General features: G+C 41.1%; 1 protein-coding gene across 1 annotated transcript; it reads right to left on the bottom strand.

Moving 5' to 3' along the window:
- Positions 1-4,064: 4,064 nt before the first annotated feature.
- grxcr1a (glutaredoxin and cysteine rich domain containing 1 a) lies at positions 4,065-9,398 on the bottom strand. The gene is made up of 4 exons (XM_082974910.1): positions 9,063-9,398; positions 5,836-6,075; positions 5,416-5,481; positions 4,065-4,442 (listed from the first exon to the last, which is right to left on the bottom strand). The coding sequence occupies exons 1-4, from the start codon at positions 9,396-9,398 to the stop codon at positions 4,263-4,265; spliced, it is 822 nt and encodes a 273-aa protein (XP_082831036.1). The 3' UTR covers positions 4,065-4,262.
- Between the last annotated feature and the right edge of the window lie 5,784 nt (positions 9,399-15,182).

The raw sequence follows: 15,182 nt of genomic DNA on the forward strand, positions 1-15,182 counted from the left end.
TAAAGTACTCCAGGCCTCTGCACTAAGCTAATATGACCCATCAATCAATTGGATGCTTTATGTTTCATGCTGCATTTGCTGAAGCGTAAAACATTAGTCAATTATTGGTTATCAATATATAACCAACATAGGCTACAGGATTGGCGTGGAACACCCTGAATTTAAATCAAATCAAATTTTAATAGCCACATGCGCCTAATACAACAGGTGTAGACCTTACAGTGAAATGCTTACTTATGAGCCCCTAACCGACAGTGCAGTTTTAAAAAATACGGATAAGAATAAGAGATAAAAGTAACAAGTAATTAAAGAACAGCAGTAAAAATAACAATATATACAGGGGGGTGCCGGTACAGAGTCAATGTGCGGGGGCACTGGTTAGTTGAGGTAGTATGTACATGTAGGTAGAGTGACTATGCATAGATGACAACAGAGTGGCAGTGGTGTGGAGATGGGGGGAGGGGCAATGCGAATAGTCTGGGTAGCCATTTGTTCAGGAGTCTTATGGCTTGGGGGTAGAAGCTGTTTAGAAGCCTCTTGGACCTAGACTTGGCGCTCCGGTACCGCTTGCTGTGTGGTAGCAGAGAGAACAATCTATGACTTGGGTGGCTGGAGTCTTTGAGTATATCTAAAATAAAACCCATTAACTTCGAATCATCAGCAACAACAAAACAAATATCATGTCATGTTCGTAGCCTAGGTGCGCATCTTTGTTCCCGATGGAGAAATGAGTTATAAGAAATGAGGCTCTGGAAATCATAAGAAAAAAGCTGTAGCCTATGCGGTGACGTCAATAAAAACAGTCATATTCAACCAAACTGCGCATTGACCAACCATTGAGAAGCATTGCACACAGCATCACCGCAGGACCAAGTATGCTTCTCCGACGGAGAAACAATTGTCCACCATGGCACATCAGAAAATGCTGAAAAGGACACGCGACGTTCCAGGTTTTTTTGTCATTAAATGTTGTCTAACACATTTAACCGGGTGGTGTGAGAGCGCGCGCATCAATGTCATGTGTCGTCATGCAATTTCCAATTCAATTGTTCTTCTGACCATCATGTCTTTTTCTTTCATGTCTCATTTTCTCCCTTAGGGAATATCAGGCGTTTGTAATGTGGGATTAACAACGCCTATAAAACTAGCATGATTACAAATGTCTCATATTGCAACCCTGTGGGAAATAACGTTGCATCGATGGCGCGCGCGCTCTTGAGATAATCAACGTTATCAAAATATGTGTAGCCTATAATAATCACCTGTTCTTCCCTATCGTTCATATACCAACAAACTGCGTTGTGTAGAGTGGAAAGCTCATGCTATATAGGCTAATAATATGGCCAATGCATTGTTAGATAAACAAATATTTTTATTCCTGCACCGTATTTTTATTTGTTTTCTTTTCCAAGATTTAGCCTACGGATGGGGGCGCAATATACCGCAATTGGGCATGCTATTGGGTTTATTTCGTCTCCACGACACATGTCCTAACATTATTCCTCAACGATTAGATTATGATTAAAAATGTATGAAAGAAATCGGATTAGGCTACACATTCCACCGAATGTGTCAGGCAGATCATGAATGTATAGCCTACGTCGAACAGGAAACAATGACTATCAGTCAGTGAGTGTATGGTAAACAGATTGTGTGGCAACTATTAAAGTCAAGTGTCAAGAGTGAATGAAAGTGATGCGCCTTGCTCTTTGCTTTTAGCCTCTTTACAGTGCTGCCTTGTAGAATCATGTTCAAGCAGCATTGTACAGGGCTATGACAGCGTAGAGAGATCCTCACCGCAGAGATACATGTCTGTATTTCTTTGACAGTGGATGGCAGACGGAGAGAATGACATCATCCATCAAAAAATAGTCTCAACAAAAGAGATATGAAGGTACCACCTGTCTCACACAGTATAATTGTGTTACTCTAAACATGCAAGTTAAATGCTGGCTTTTTAAAATCCGTCTCCCATTGCCCTCAAACTCAACTCTGGACCTTGAAGCCAGTTCCACTGCATTTTTTCATTGTTCCCCTCTAATTAGGGACGATTTAGACCTGATTTAGCAATTCATTGTCAGGTAGAACAGAAAAGCAGTGGGCTCCGGACCTCGTAGGGTCAGAGTTGAGTTCCCCTGACCTATTGAGTTGCATGGTATTATTGATGTGTAAAGAAAATGCAAAGCAGTGCTGTGCCCTAATGCACACTAGTAGTCACAAAGACAGAACTCTGTAAAACGGTCCCTCTTATTTCACCTCAGGTTAAGACATGGAGTTGCAGTCAAAGTCTTTTCTGTGCTTTGAATAATTTAACGGAACCTACTGTGCCGTGAAAAAGTATTTGCCCCCTTTCTAATTTTCTCTACTTTTGTATATTTTTGATACTGAATGTTATCAGATCTTCAACCAAAACCTAATGTTAGATCATGGGAACCTGAGTTTACAAATAACACAACAATGACACACTTATTTAATTTATTTCATAAACAAAGTTATGCAACACCCCATGCCCCTGTGTGAAAAAGCTATTGCCCCCCTACACTCAATAACTGGTTGTGCCACCTTCAGTTGCAATGACTCCAAAAAGTTATACTATTGAATCATCTGTCCATAGAACATTCTTCCAAGAGTCTTGATGATCATCCAGGTGCTTTTTGGCAAACTTGAGTCAAATTCTTGGACAACATGGGTCCTATTATGCCTGGCAAAAACCAAACACTGCATACCACTGATAAGAACCTCATACCAACAGTCAAGCATGGTGGTGGTAGTGTGATGGTTTGGGGATGCTTTGCTGCCTCAGGACCAGGACGACTGGCTTTAATAGAAGGAACCATGAATTCTGCTCTGTATCAGAGAATTCTACAGGAGAATGTCAGGCCATCCGTCTGTGAGCTGAGGCCGAAGCGCAGCTGGGCCATGCAGCAAGAAAGTGATCCAAAACACACAATCAAGTCTACATGGAAATGGTTAAAAAGCAACAAATGTAAAGTTTTAGAATGGCTTAGTCAAAGTCCAGACCTAATCCCAATTGAGATGTTGTGGCAGGACATCAAAATGAGCAGTTCATGCTTGGAAACCCACAAATGCAAGAGTGAGCTGAAATTCCTCCACAGTGATGTTAGAAACTGATCAACAACTACAGGAAGCATTTGGTTGGAGTCATTGCATCTGAAGCTGGCACAACCAGTTAGAATGTAAGGGGGTAATTACTTTTTCACACAGGGGAATTTGGGTGTTGCATAACTTTGTTAAATTAAATAAATAAAGTAAGTTTACATTTATATGTTATTTGTTATTTCAGGTTTCCTTTATCTAATGTTAGGGTTTGGTTGAAGATCTGATAACATTCCGTATCAAAAATAGAGAAAATCAGAAAGGGGGCAAAATACTTTTTCACAGTACTGTAACTAGTATAAATCCATTGGTGACATACACTTACATTTTTAAGCTCCTTAACAGCAACCTTTGTTAGTCAGTGGTCTTGATGCCTAACGTCTGTTATGCTTCCATTGTTTCTATGCACACATTTCTAATCTGCTTTTACTGCTTCCACTATTTTATGACTCTAAGGAAAGCGATTTTCTCTCCTCGTGTTCTTTGATATTATTTTATTCTACCTTTGAATCAGGGCTTCTAATATTATTCTCCTTTATTTTTTATACAATTTTATATAAGTGGAGTATCCCAATAAAGTGTTCACAGAATACTCTACTTTCCCTCTCTGCTCCTTTATCCTGATCCATGTCGGCCATAGGATTAGGGATGAAAGCTTCATTAATGAGTCAGCCTCCTCAGCCTTAATCATATAACAAGCTTTAGGTCATCAGGCCACCTTTACACTGTTACATATCAGCGATGGTCTTACACCTCAATGACCAGACCTAGATTGTCCTGGTTGAGTCCCAGACTGACCCAGGATGTGTCAGTTCAACAGTGGAATGACACTGGATCCCTGAGAATTTCACATCATGAAAATTCAAACTTAAAACCTGCTATTGATGAATGGGGTGTACATGCACCGCAGATAATAGAACATACATCAAATCATATTTTCTTAAAAACAATTTTATTGAGACAAAAAAAAACATGCTGTGCAAAGCATTATCTCTGATGCGGTCCATATGTATGGTGTCCATATTAGGACAATCTCAGCAGGACATGTTTTTATCTCAGGCTGTCCTAATATGGGCAACATACAACATGTGGCCCTGGGGAAGGGCCTAGGGAATGGGGATATTGGGGTCAGGCACTTGGAGTCGTCATTGGCTGCAGCTGGAACAGGGCTGCAGGCCGTTCTCGTTGCACCAGGTGCACTTCAGGGCTTTGAAAGAGTCTGTGAAGCAGTTGCGGAAAACAGACATCTTGCTACCATGGCACATGGGGCACGGGACGAAGGCAAAGCCCCCACAGGTCTGGCACGTGTGGGGGTGCTGTACCCTCTGGGGGAAAAGGTACATGCACTCACACACACACAAGCACACACACAAACACACACAAACACAAACACACACACACACAAGTCATGCCACTGGCTAAATTCATAGTTTAGCATAGTTCGCTACTGTATGCAAGATCTTTGGGGGTTTGCTCTGCTGCATTGTAGTAAGCCTAATTGGACTCTGCTTTGATAGCTTGCCAACATGGTCTTGTATTCTGCTGTAATTTTCCCTGAGAGGAAAGGGTTAAATACAGAGCTTTTTTCAGTGCACTGTGCCTGTGTCAGTATCTTGGCTCTGTTTGAATCACTTCAGTTCACACAACCTCAATTTCCCACCCCTGAGTGATATGACTCTCCCCCGTGTGTGTGAACAAATTTGTTGGATGAGAATCAAAAACGAACCTTCCATTATTGATGGCCATTTATTGATGCCAGTGCATCATTTATGTCAGTTCCCTGATGTATTATTTATGTCATATCTGACTGAGGTTTATTCTTCATTCATTCTCCACTGCTGGGCTGAAGGAGGAATGGAATCAAGTCCTTCTATTCCTATTCTGTACTGTGTAGCTCTCTAGATCAGTGGTTCTTAATCCTGGTCCTTTGTTTTCTTCTATTCCTATTCTGTACTGTGTAGCTCTCTAGATCAGTGGTTCTTAATCCTGGTCCTTTGTTTTTGCCCGAGCACTACACACCTGATTCAAATCATCAACTTATCATCAGGCTTTGGGTCCCCAGGACCAGGACTGAGAACCACTGTTCTAGATCACAGATACATAGAACTGGTATTTTGTCACAGTAGATGAGTAGCCAATGTGGTATAGAAGTGCTCTTCTGCTAGCCTGTGTTTCATTGATGTTTGTTTGGACTCAGAGGCATCACATGACATTTAACTAGTTAATAACTGTGCAGTTACCGGTGTTATTACTGAACGTATTATATCTGTCGCATGGTGGTACTTGATGAACAATTACCTCAATTTTGGCCAGAAGATCCTGAAGTTCTCCTGATTCATTCATGCCCAATATTTTTTCAGCACCCTGCAAAGTTATTATCATAGTGTAAGATTCCTCATATCCCTACTAAACATGTGATTATTTCATAGATTTATGGTCATAACACTGATATGTTCAAGGTGGATTATATATTTTGTTTGAGGGTAATACGAGCTATAATGTTTCACAATAGGACGTTAGTAATTTCAAACGTCAACAGTACTCATAAAGCATTTTAGAGTAGGAGTGCTGTATCAGGTCCCTCTGTCCATGTTATCTTATTCGTTATGATATAAAATGCCACACTGATTCTAAATCAGCACTCCTAGTCTGAGACGGTTTATTAATACAGGCCCAGGAATTTTAAAATGAACTATATGACCAAGTGAAAGCTCTGACCCCGAGATAGTGTCCATCGATGAACACGACTGGTAGCGAGGGAGGTTCGCCCACACGCTTGCATCGTTCCTCCAGGTCCTTCCCATACTCACAGTCCAGGGCTATGTTCTTTTCCAGGAACTTGACCCTGTGGTTGGAGAAGATCTTCCGGACCAACTCACACCGCTCAAATGTGGCCCTTACTACCCGGAAGCTGGTGGTGTATATCACTATCCGCCCAAACTCTAGTGTCAACTTCGGCTAGAAAGGAAAACACACCAAAAATTCAATGAGTTGCTGTATGTGATTAACCATCTATAAACAGGCAACTGACAAAATAAATAAACACCAACATAAAGTGTCTTAATAGGGCGTTGGGCCACCAGAATACCTTCAATGCACCTTGACATAGATTCTACAAGTGTCCGGAACTCTATTGGAGGGATGCGACACCATTCTTCCACAATAAATTCCATAATTTGGTGTTTTGTTAATGGTGAGGGAAAACGCTGTCTCAGTCCCCGCTCCAGAGTCTCCAGTGTTTAATTGGGTTGAGATCAGGTAACCATTTAGAAATTACAACACTTTTTGTACATAGTCCCCCCATTTTAGAAGACCTAGAAGTATTGGGACAAATTCACTTATATGTGTATTAAAGTAGTAAAAAGTTATGTATTTGGTCCCATATTTATAGCACGCAATGACTACATCAAGCGTGTGACTTTACAAACTTGTTGGATGCATTTGCTGTTTGTTTTGGTTGTTTTTCAGATAATTTTGTGCCCAATAGAAATGAATGGAAAATAATGTATTGTGCCATTTTGAAGTCACTTTTATTGTAAATAAGAATATAATATATTTTCTAAACACTTCTACATTAATGTGGATGCTACCATGATTATGGATAATCCTGAATGATTTGTGAATATTGATTAGTGAAAAAGTTACAGACGCACAAACATCACACACCCTAGACGTGCTAACCTCCTCTCACCATTACAATAACAGGGGAGGTTAGCATTTTTGATGCTGTAATTTCTAAATGGTTCACCCGATATGGATGAAAATACCCTCAAATTAAAGCTGACAGTCTGCACTTTAGTCATTGTGTAATTTCAAATCCAAAATGATTGAGTATAGAGCCAAAACAACAACTAAATTGTCACTGTCCCAATACTTTTGAAGCTCACTACAGTACCTGGAATTTGCTATATTCTGTATTTGCTATATTCTATCTATGTATTTTAAATACAGACATCTTGTAGTATTGCAATGTTCCAATCCCTCAAAATCAAGTTTTCATATACTGTAAAATGACAGAGCTTTAATTCTATATTTCAGGCATATTTGAGCTTTTTTGTAGCTTTCTTTACATTTACTTTCTTTTCACACAGTAGTTTGAAAACACTATACTGCAGACCCTTTAAGTATAGCATATTATGAGCCTGTTTCCCAGACACAGATTAATAAACCTAGTCATGGATTAAAAATAAATGGTTTATCTCTGTTGAAATAGCTTTGAGACTTAATCTTTGTCCAGAAAACTGGCTCCTAAAGATTACATTTCACAATCGTAACAATGGCCAGACCAGATTTCCAATTTTACGAACATAGAGGGGAAAAGTACCATCTGACTCGAAAATATGAGTTAACAAAATCCTCTCTGTTTAATGTGAAGTTCAACTTTGACTGTGGAAATGTATTCAACAAGTATCTTGTTTCAAAAGGGCGCTTCCTCTTTGTTTGTTACTAATTGCAGCAACAGTAACTCAACTATCTAGTCTGTGTAACACTACAGCCTATCAGATGAGGCTGGTAGGAGGAGTTATAGGAGGACAGGCTCATTGTAATGGCTGGAATGGAATAAATGGAACGTTATTAAACACGTCAAAAAACCACGTTTGACTCCGTTCCATTAGTTCCATTCCAACCATTACAATGAGCCCGTCCTCCTATAGCTCCTCCCACCAACCTCTGCAGCCCATACAGTATTCAGTACACCATATCCGGTAGACAGTGTTGTGTATCTACTACAGCCCTGAGTAACCACACAGGTAATCCCTCTCTATGCCTGGCTGGCAACACTATGCACTCTTTTCACAGGCCTCATTCCATTACCACCAAATCCTGCTCTAGGTGTCTCACATAATTCCCATATTGTGCTTTAATGCAAGTTATCTAACGATGCTTACTGCTCATTAACTCTTTACACAGAAAATGCTAGAAAGCAAAGTATAGACAATTAATTAACCTGATTAGCTTCTCTTGAAACATTTAACGAAATGCATCATTAATTCCCAAGTGACCTTGTCCTCATTTGTGTTCATTTGTCTAGGGACTGAGAGTGACTACCTGTAACCAGGCGTCAGCCAGTGACATTGTGGAGGAGGGTGACTACTGGCCTCTTACATATATGGACTGATAATGCAGATGACAAACAGTTATGTGATGTCATTAACACTAAGCGGTCTACGGTGTCCATATTAGGACAGCCTCAGTCTCAGCAGGACTTGCTTCATTATTGTTTTTTTACCCGTAGTGGGTTTTGAGAGAAAAACAATATTGAGAGAGTGATGGGTTTATTTGGATATTTAAACCTGGTTTACCTTGTATACTAATTAGAATGTGTGCTGTGCTGTTCTCGGTCTTGTAATTGATTATATGAGACGAGGATATAAAAAGCACCTATTTTCCCTGGGTTATAAAGATACTTTCTAGGTTAAAAAGCATCTTTTGATATTTTATGCAGACAAATGTTTAGAATATTAAATAATGTTTATTATGTTATATGGAGCCTGTAAGATTTATAGTGCCTATAATTTAAGCTCACACCCTACACTGTTAAAAGGTAGTCAACTATTCAATTAAAACATAGACCCTGCTGTTTTTTTAACACTGTGTAGAGTGAATGCAATAATAACCAGTGTTGACATGTTACTTTTATCTATTTACTGAGTTAACATTCTGTGGAAGTGTTAAAACGCTAATACTTTCGAAAGTGTTACGTTTACTCTGTGTAGTGTGGGACAATATTAACAGTTTTGGGTGTTGAATTTAACACTAGAATTTATTTACCATTTGCAATTTTGCTGTGATGTACTAGCAAACAAATGAGAACTATGAAAAAACACTGAAAAGGTGCAACACATATTCATCATACTTTCACCTAGATCACTTACCCCAAATGCATTAGGGAGATTTTCAAATAAGGCCTGACCTGCACTGACTTTGTGCTTGACTCCCCTCACAGTCCCATTGTTGCTGAGGATGTTGACACGCTTGTGGCTGATCGGTGCTCTGTCCTTTGAGGCCTCCGCATACATGAGCAGATCATCTGGCTCACTCTCGCTATAATCCAACTCGGAGCCCGGAAACCCATACAGAAAACCATGTCCGTTAGCATCTCCACTTGTGGAAGGTGTACTGATCCGGTCTACATCCAAACTACTGGTGCAGTCTGAATCCAACGAGTCTGACGGCCCCTCATCTTTAAAAATCTCCTTCAGCACCCGACCACTGTTCCCCGAAGCCACGCGGAACCTCAGCTGCTTCTGGGGCTTCTCTTCACCCGGCAGTGTCAACATTGTCTCCTCCATTGGAAAACCCAGTAGTAGATTACATGGTCCAGAAAGGTGCTTTGCAGTCCTCTTCTTCTTTCATTCGAAGCTTAACATAACCACCTTTGACTAGACAAACTATTTTTTCCTCATGGATTACTAGAGTAATCCTCACAGTTTGAAGAGTTCTAAAAAAGACTGGCAGTCCTAAGCTGCCTCGCTCTTGAAGTTGCAGTACAGGACCAGTAAATAATGCATGTATTTCTACCATGGTAACAGAGAAAAGCGACCTAAAGTAAACCGATAGCCCCTGCTGAATAATTTATCACACTTTGCAGTTTTCTCTGAAGATTTGACAAAGCAGTTTTGAACAAACTGGCCTTTTTTATGAGGTACATCAAACAACAGAATTCTCTTTTCTTTTGTAAGATCCCACTGGGCACTGACGTCAATTCAACGTCTATTCCACGTTGGTTCAACGTAATTTCATTGAAATGATGTGGAAACAACGTTGATTCAACCAGTGTGTGCCCAGTGGGATGGATCAGTAGATCAATTTAGGGTAGATTATCTGAGGGTCATTATTGAATATTAATCAACATTACGGCTATTGCAGTACTGTTTCATACTGCAGGAGTCTCTAACCTGTCTCCAACCTGCCAAAATTGTACAAAGTAACTTTTGCCTGAACAAGGTACACTTTCACATTGGACTTGTGTGACTGATTTTCCATAGGGATCTGATTTGAACCGGTGATCATTCATTACATAATATGTCTGTTTAGGAAGAAAATCTCATCTATTGTCTTACAGACATTCCAAGTCTCCAACACCAACACACACCCTGGATGAGGAAGATTGTGACCATTTGAATTGTGTGAAGGCCGAGGCATTGTGCTTGGCAGTAAGTGCCTCCTCAGAATTGTGTTGTGACTACACGCACACACCTGTTGAGCATGAATGAATGACATAAGGGGACGTCCATCCATCCTTTGTCCTCATTGGTGTACATTTCCCTCCCTTTGAACTCTGGGGGAAAGCAAGGCTGCTGTTACACCCATCGTAGAGCCGGCTTCAGGGAAAGGTGTTCATCAAACACACCTCACCCAACAGTAGTGGACCAGACCATATAATGTATCACAGCCACACAATACCACGGCCTGACCTGCAGAAACACCTCGCCTCAGACATTTATTGTGTCACAGGTGTTGAAGTTTCTCTGTGCAAATATGGTACTTTAGCTAGAGCCGTGACAAGACCACTCTGTTTGAGTGGCACTGGTCAGCCTCTGAGGTAAGATGGGCCCTGACCCGTCTTCCCTGTGCCCAGCTGTCCTTGTCGTCGCATGTGCTGATGAGACAGACCAGGGGGAAGTGGGATAGCTCTTACTGGTGCCTCAGAGGCCTAGTACTATGAGATCGGCTGTGGTACCAACTCCTATTGATCTGAGGTGACTCTCATTTTCTCGTAGATTTTTGGATGATATGAGAACGTTAAAGTGGCAATCAGCAGTTGAAACAATAACAAAGCATTTTCCCTGTTTTGGTAAAAAGCTGAGGGAAGGGGCTGGAGAAATGTAACCACTCTCAAATTCATAGACAGAGCTATAGATGCAAGGAATGACCATCCATGTTATCACAATTATAGTTTCAACCATGTACTGAGGCTACAGTGTTTGTTGACATTTACTTTGTTTACAAACATTGGAGTAAACAAGCTTATATTTGGGGTTCTGGTGAGGTATGACAGTTAAACTAAGCTCATGAGGCATTTATAAGTTATATTTTTCAAGAATCAAAAGGTACATATCATTTATTTCCGAGTCCAAAAATGAATGTAGCAACTGCTGATTGCCCCTTTAAAGCTGCTGTAAAGATGTAGTTTTGTCTGTAGTGGGTTATTTCATGTTACTGCTAGGGCCAAATGGACAGTGGTGAGAAGCTAGTGTGGGAAGGTGACAAGAACAGAACAGTATGTCTCTCGTGGATTAGTAGGTGCACAGGGTACATTGGACAGTCAACGCCAATACCCCCTGTGGTGAAGCTGTTGTAGTTATAGTGTCTGTAAGGCTAGTTACCGCCATGCACCCACTGTGCACAGAGGTCAGTTCAACGACTAGCCAATATTTTATTGAGTAGTCAACTAACGTGAATTATATGTAAAATCAACAAAACTTCAAGCTATGTCAATAAAAGTGGGTAGGGAATGACCTTTTGCACACCCAATAGGTCTTCCATGGTTAAGGGCAGTGTCTTTCCCTCTAAATGTCATATTTGTGTCTGACAGAGCAACTGGGACTCAAAGGGGACCTTCCCTTAACCTATCAGCACCCGGCCTTCATCCCCACATTTCATGCTATTGGCTAGTCTCTCATGACAGATGGTTCTGGGATTAGCTATTGGCTTATCAAATGTATCACAACACAATGTTAGACTGCACCTCCTCCCACACCCAAGGCATCAAAGAGTAGGCTAGTGATCAGTAAAGAGAATCATGTAAAAACAAAACATCACATGATAGAGAACCCTGAAAAACTGTACATTCATTGTAGTGTCACTGACTTCAGTAAAAAACAACTGCCATTTTATCTGGGCCATGTTCATTAGGCACCAAATGGAAGAAAATGGACTGAAACAAGGCCAGACTATCTAGACTCCAATAAGAAACCTTTTTAAACATTGTGTGCCCTGATGAACACAACGCTGGTTTGATCAGATTCAGAAAAGCAAATATTTTGGGTGATTCAATCAACCAAATATACTCACAATATTAAACAGAGTGTTGCCTCATGCATCGAAGTGAGAGACTGTGATCAAGAATAAGCCCTTCACAAATTAGTTTATATTTTTAAAATTGTATCTATTCAATTCAATTCCATTCTACTCCATTCTATTATATTCTGTTTTAGCTGTTAGGAGTCAAAGTCTTTGCGCTCACTCAAAGGTTCCCTTTACATGGCAATCAACCTGATCCATCCCCCAAGTATAATAGAACAACATCCACCAGAGGGCAGACTGGAATTAAATTTGCAGTGAAATATCAGGCTGGCCCATTACCTCCCAAAGGGCTAGAGAGACAAGGACTCATGCCTGTATCTATGAGCCTGGCTCAGCTCACTCCCTGGGGCTGAACGAGGGATCAATCTCCCCCCATTAGCAAATCGTTCCAACCCACTGAACAGGAAAGAGTGAGAGGAGTACATCTCGTTGAGAGACGGCCATACTAATAATCAGAAAGAGACTAAGATGCCAAATATATATATATATATATATTCTCCCCAATTTTGTGATATCCAATTGGTAGTTACAGTTTTGTCCCATCGCTGCAACTCCCATACGGACTCAGGAGAGTCAAAGGTTGAGAGCCATGCGTCCTCCGAAACATGACACCGCCAAGCAGCACTGCTTCTTGACACACTGCTCGCTTAACCCGGAAGCCAGCCACACCAATGTGTCGGAGGAAACACTGTACAGCTGGCGACTGAAGTCAGCGTGCATGTGACCGGCCCGTCACAAGGAGTCGCTAGAGCGCGATAGGACAAGGACATCCCGTCCGGCTAAACCCTCCCCTAACCCGGACGATGCTGGGCCAATTGGGCAACTGCCTCATGGGTCTCCCGGTCTCGGCCGGATGCGACACAGCCTGGGATCGAACCCGGGTCTGTAGTTGACAGACTGGTACTTAGGCTAGCATGGCAACTCATTGTCATGCCAAACAGACTGGTACTTAGGCTAGCATGCACCATGTTTTAGTAGACATTTATTAAGATGACAAATATATATATATCTTTTTTTACCCCCTTTTTCTCCCCAATTTTGTGATATCCAATTGGTAGTTAAAGTCTTGTCCCATCGCTGCAACTTCCGTATGGACTCAGGAGAGGTGAAGGTCCTCTTGGTGTTCACATCTTTATTAAGATCATCTGTCCTTGACTCCGTTACATTAGTTCAGCTCAGTGGTCGGCATTTACTGGGCTCTTATCTGATTATAGAGAAAGCTGCATACACACACACACACACACACACCACACACACACACACACACACACACACACACACACACACACACACACACACACACAGACAGACAGACAGACGCACACGCACATGCAAATACACATATAGACACACACACACACACACACACACACACACACACACACACACACACACACACACACACTCATCTCTCTGTGTGGTCAGACTTACGCTGCACAGTCCTAGCCTGTGGTCAGTAGCAGTGCTGCCGGTTTCTCAGACCCAAGACCTTTGACTGTAGAGAGAGGCAAAGATAATTGCAGGTCCCATTACAACAAGAGTGGGCAGTAATGCCAACATAATGAAATCAAATCAAATCAAACAAGCTGAGTCCATGAAAGACTGTGGTCTACCCGGCCAAATGGCCTCACGACTCCTACAACGAGAGGATGGTGCATTAGATTGAACTTCCTGCTTCATGGTAATTGTGTTTATCTAAATGACCATTCCTCAGATGGAAAACCGGAAGTAACTGTAATCTTAAATCAAATGACATAAGCTATTAACGAATTAAATGAGGTACTTTATGGTAAGGACGTGAGTTTTGTATAGAGTGGCTACAGCGTTCTATGGTGTTCATGTCTATCAATAGGCCTACCGCCCTTTAAGCCATATTGCAAGATAGGCTACTCAGTCTAAATGTAAATGTAGTGAACCATTTCAGTTGGTGCTCCTTCCTTGCTTTTGAATCGTAGCTCTGTTCCTTCCTTGCTTCTGAATTGTATCTCTGCTATTGCCAGAGCCTTGAGGGGAAATTATCTTTGATGAGCAGCGCATGCTTTATTAAAGAAATCTCCTGCTCAAGTTACATTTGCAATATGCTCTTCTCAGGGGCATTAAATAAGATCTGTGCAATCATAACAGTTAAGAGGTGCGTTACATCATTTATTGTGCAGATAAAAAGGATTGAATCCAAGGCATGAAGGAAATTCAGACAATTCAATTGCTCAATTCCCCTTACAATGCTGTCATGTTTAGTCTATATATCACTGTCCAATCCAACCAATGGTGTAATTAGAGTTGTTAATGCTCTGTCCTAGAATGTTTTATTAACATATTGGATTTAGCTTATATTGTCCCACATGTCAATTCGGTCGAACAATGGGAGTCATTGTGATCATAATAGCAGAACTGAACAAAACCAAAAACATGCAGGGTTTCATGACAATTCAAACTGATTTGACAGGGGCAAGGCATGTAGAGGGGTGAGTTGTCATTTTTTAGAATGATATGCAATAAAAAAAACACCACGCACTTAATCAAGGGGCAGGCTTCTTGTCACTGTTGCTAAGCAACCTCAGGAGCCATAGAACCAAAACCCCTGTGGTAGCATGCCGATGTTGAATTAGGTGGAGAGAGAAAAATGAAATCTTTGCAAGAGATGCGTCTCTAGAAGCCTGCTCGAGTGTGCATGTTCAAGTGTTTATTTGTATGGTTGTATGTCAATGATCTCAAAGTCCCTTCTCATACGCAATGCTCTGAGATGGCCTATATATCCAACTGTGGGTGTGGCTTTTCTAGTTCCCTCTGGAGATGTCATCATCATATCCATAAGCCATTCAAATTTGAATATCTTTAACATGCATTAAACATGAATAGCATCGTGTTCTTGTAGATTTAATACTTCTCACACTTTCAGCGTTTCTCACACCTCCACAGATATGCTGATCTGCTTTAATGTATCTTCTACTTTCCAAACATAGTTCTCATAGATCAGTGGATTGACAGGAGCAGGAGGCATGTTGTATGTCATAGGTGTATCTGGTACTACCATC

This window comes from Salmo salar, chromosome 05 (genome assembly GCF_965601325.2).
Source record: "Salmo salar chromosome 05, fSalSal1, whole genome shotgun sequence".
NCBI lineage: Eukaryota > Metazoa > Chordata > Actinopteri > Salmoniformes > Salmonidae > Salmo > Salmo salar.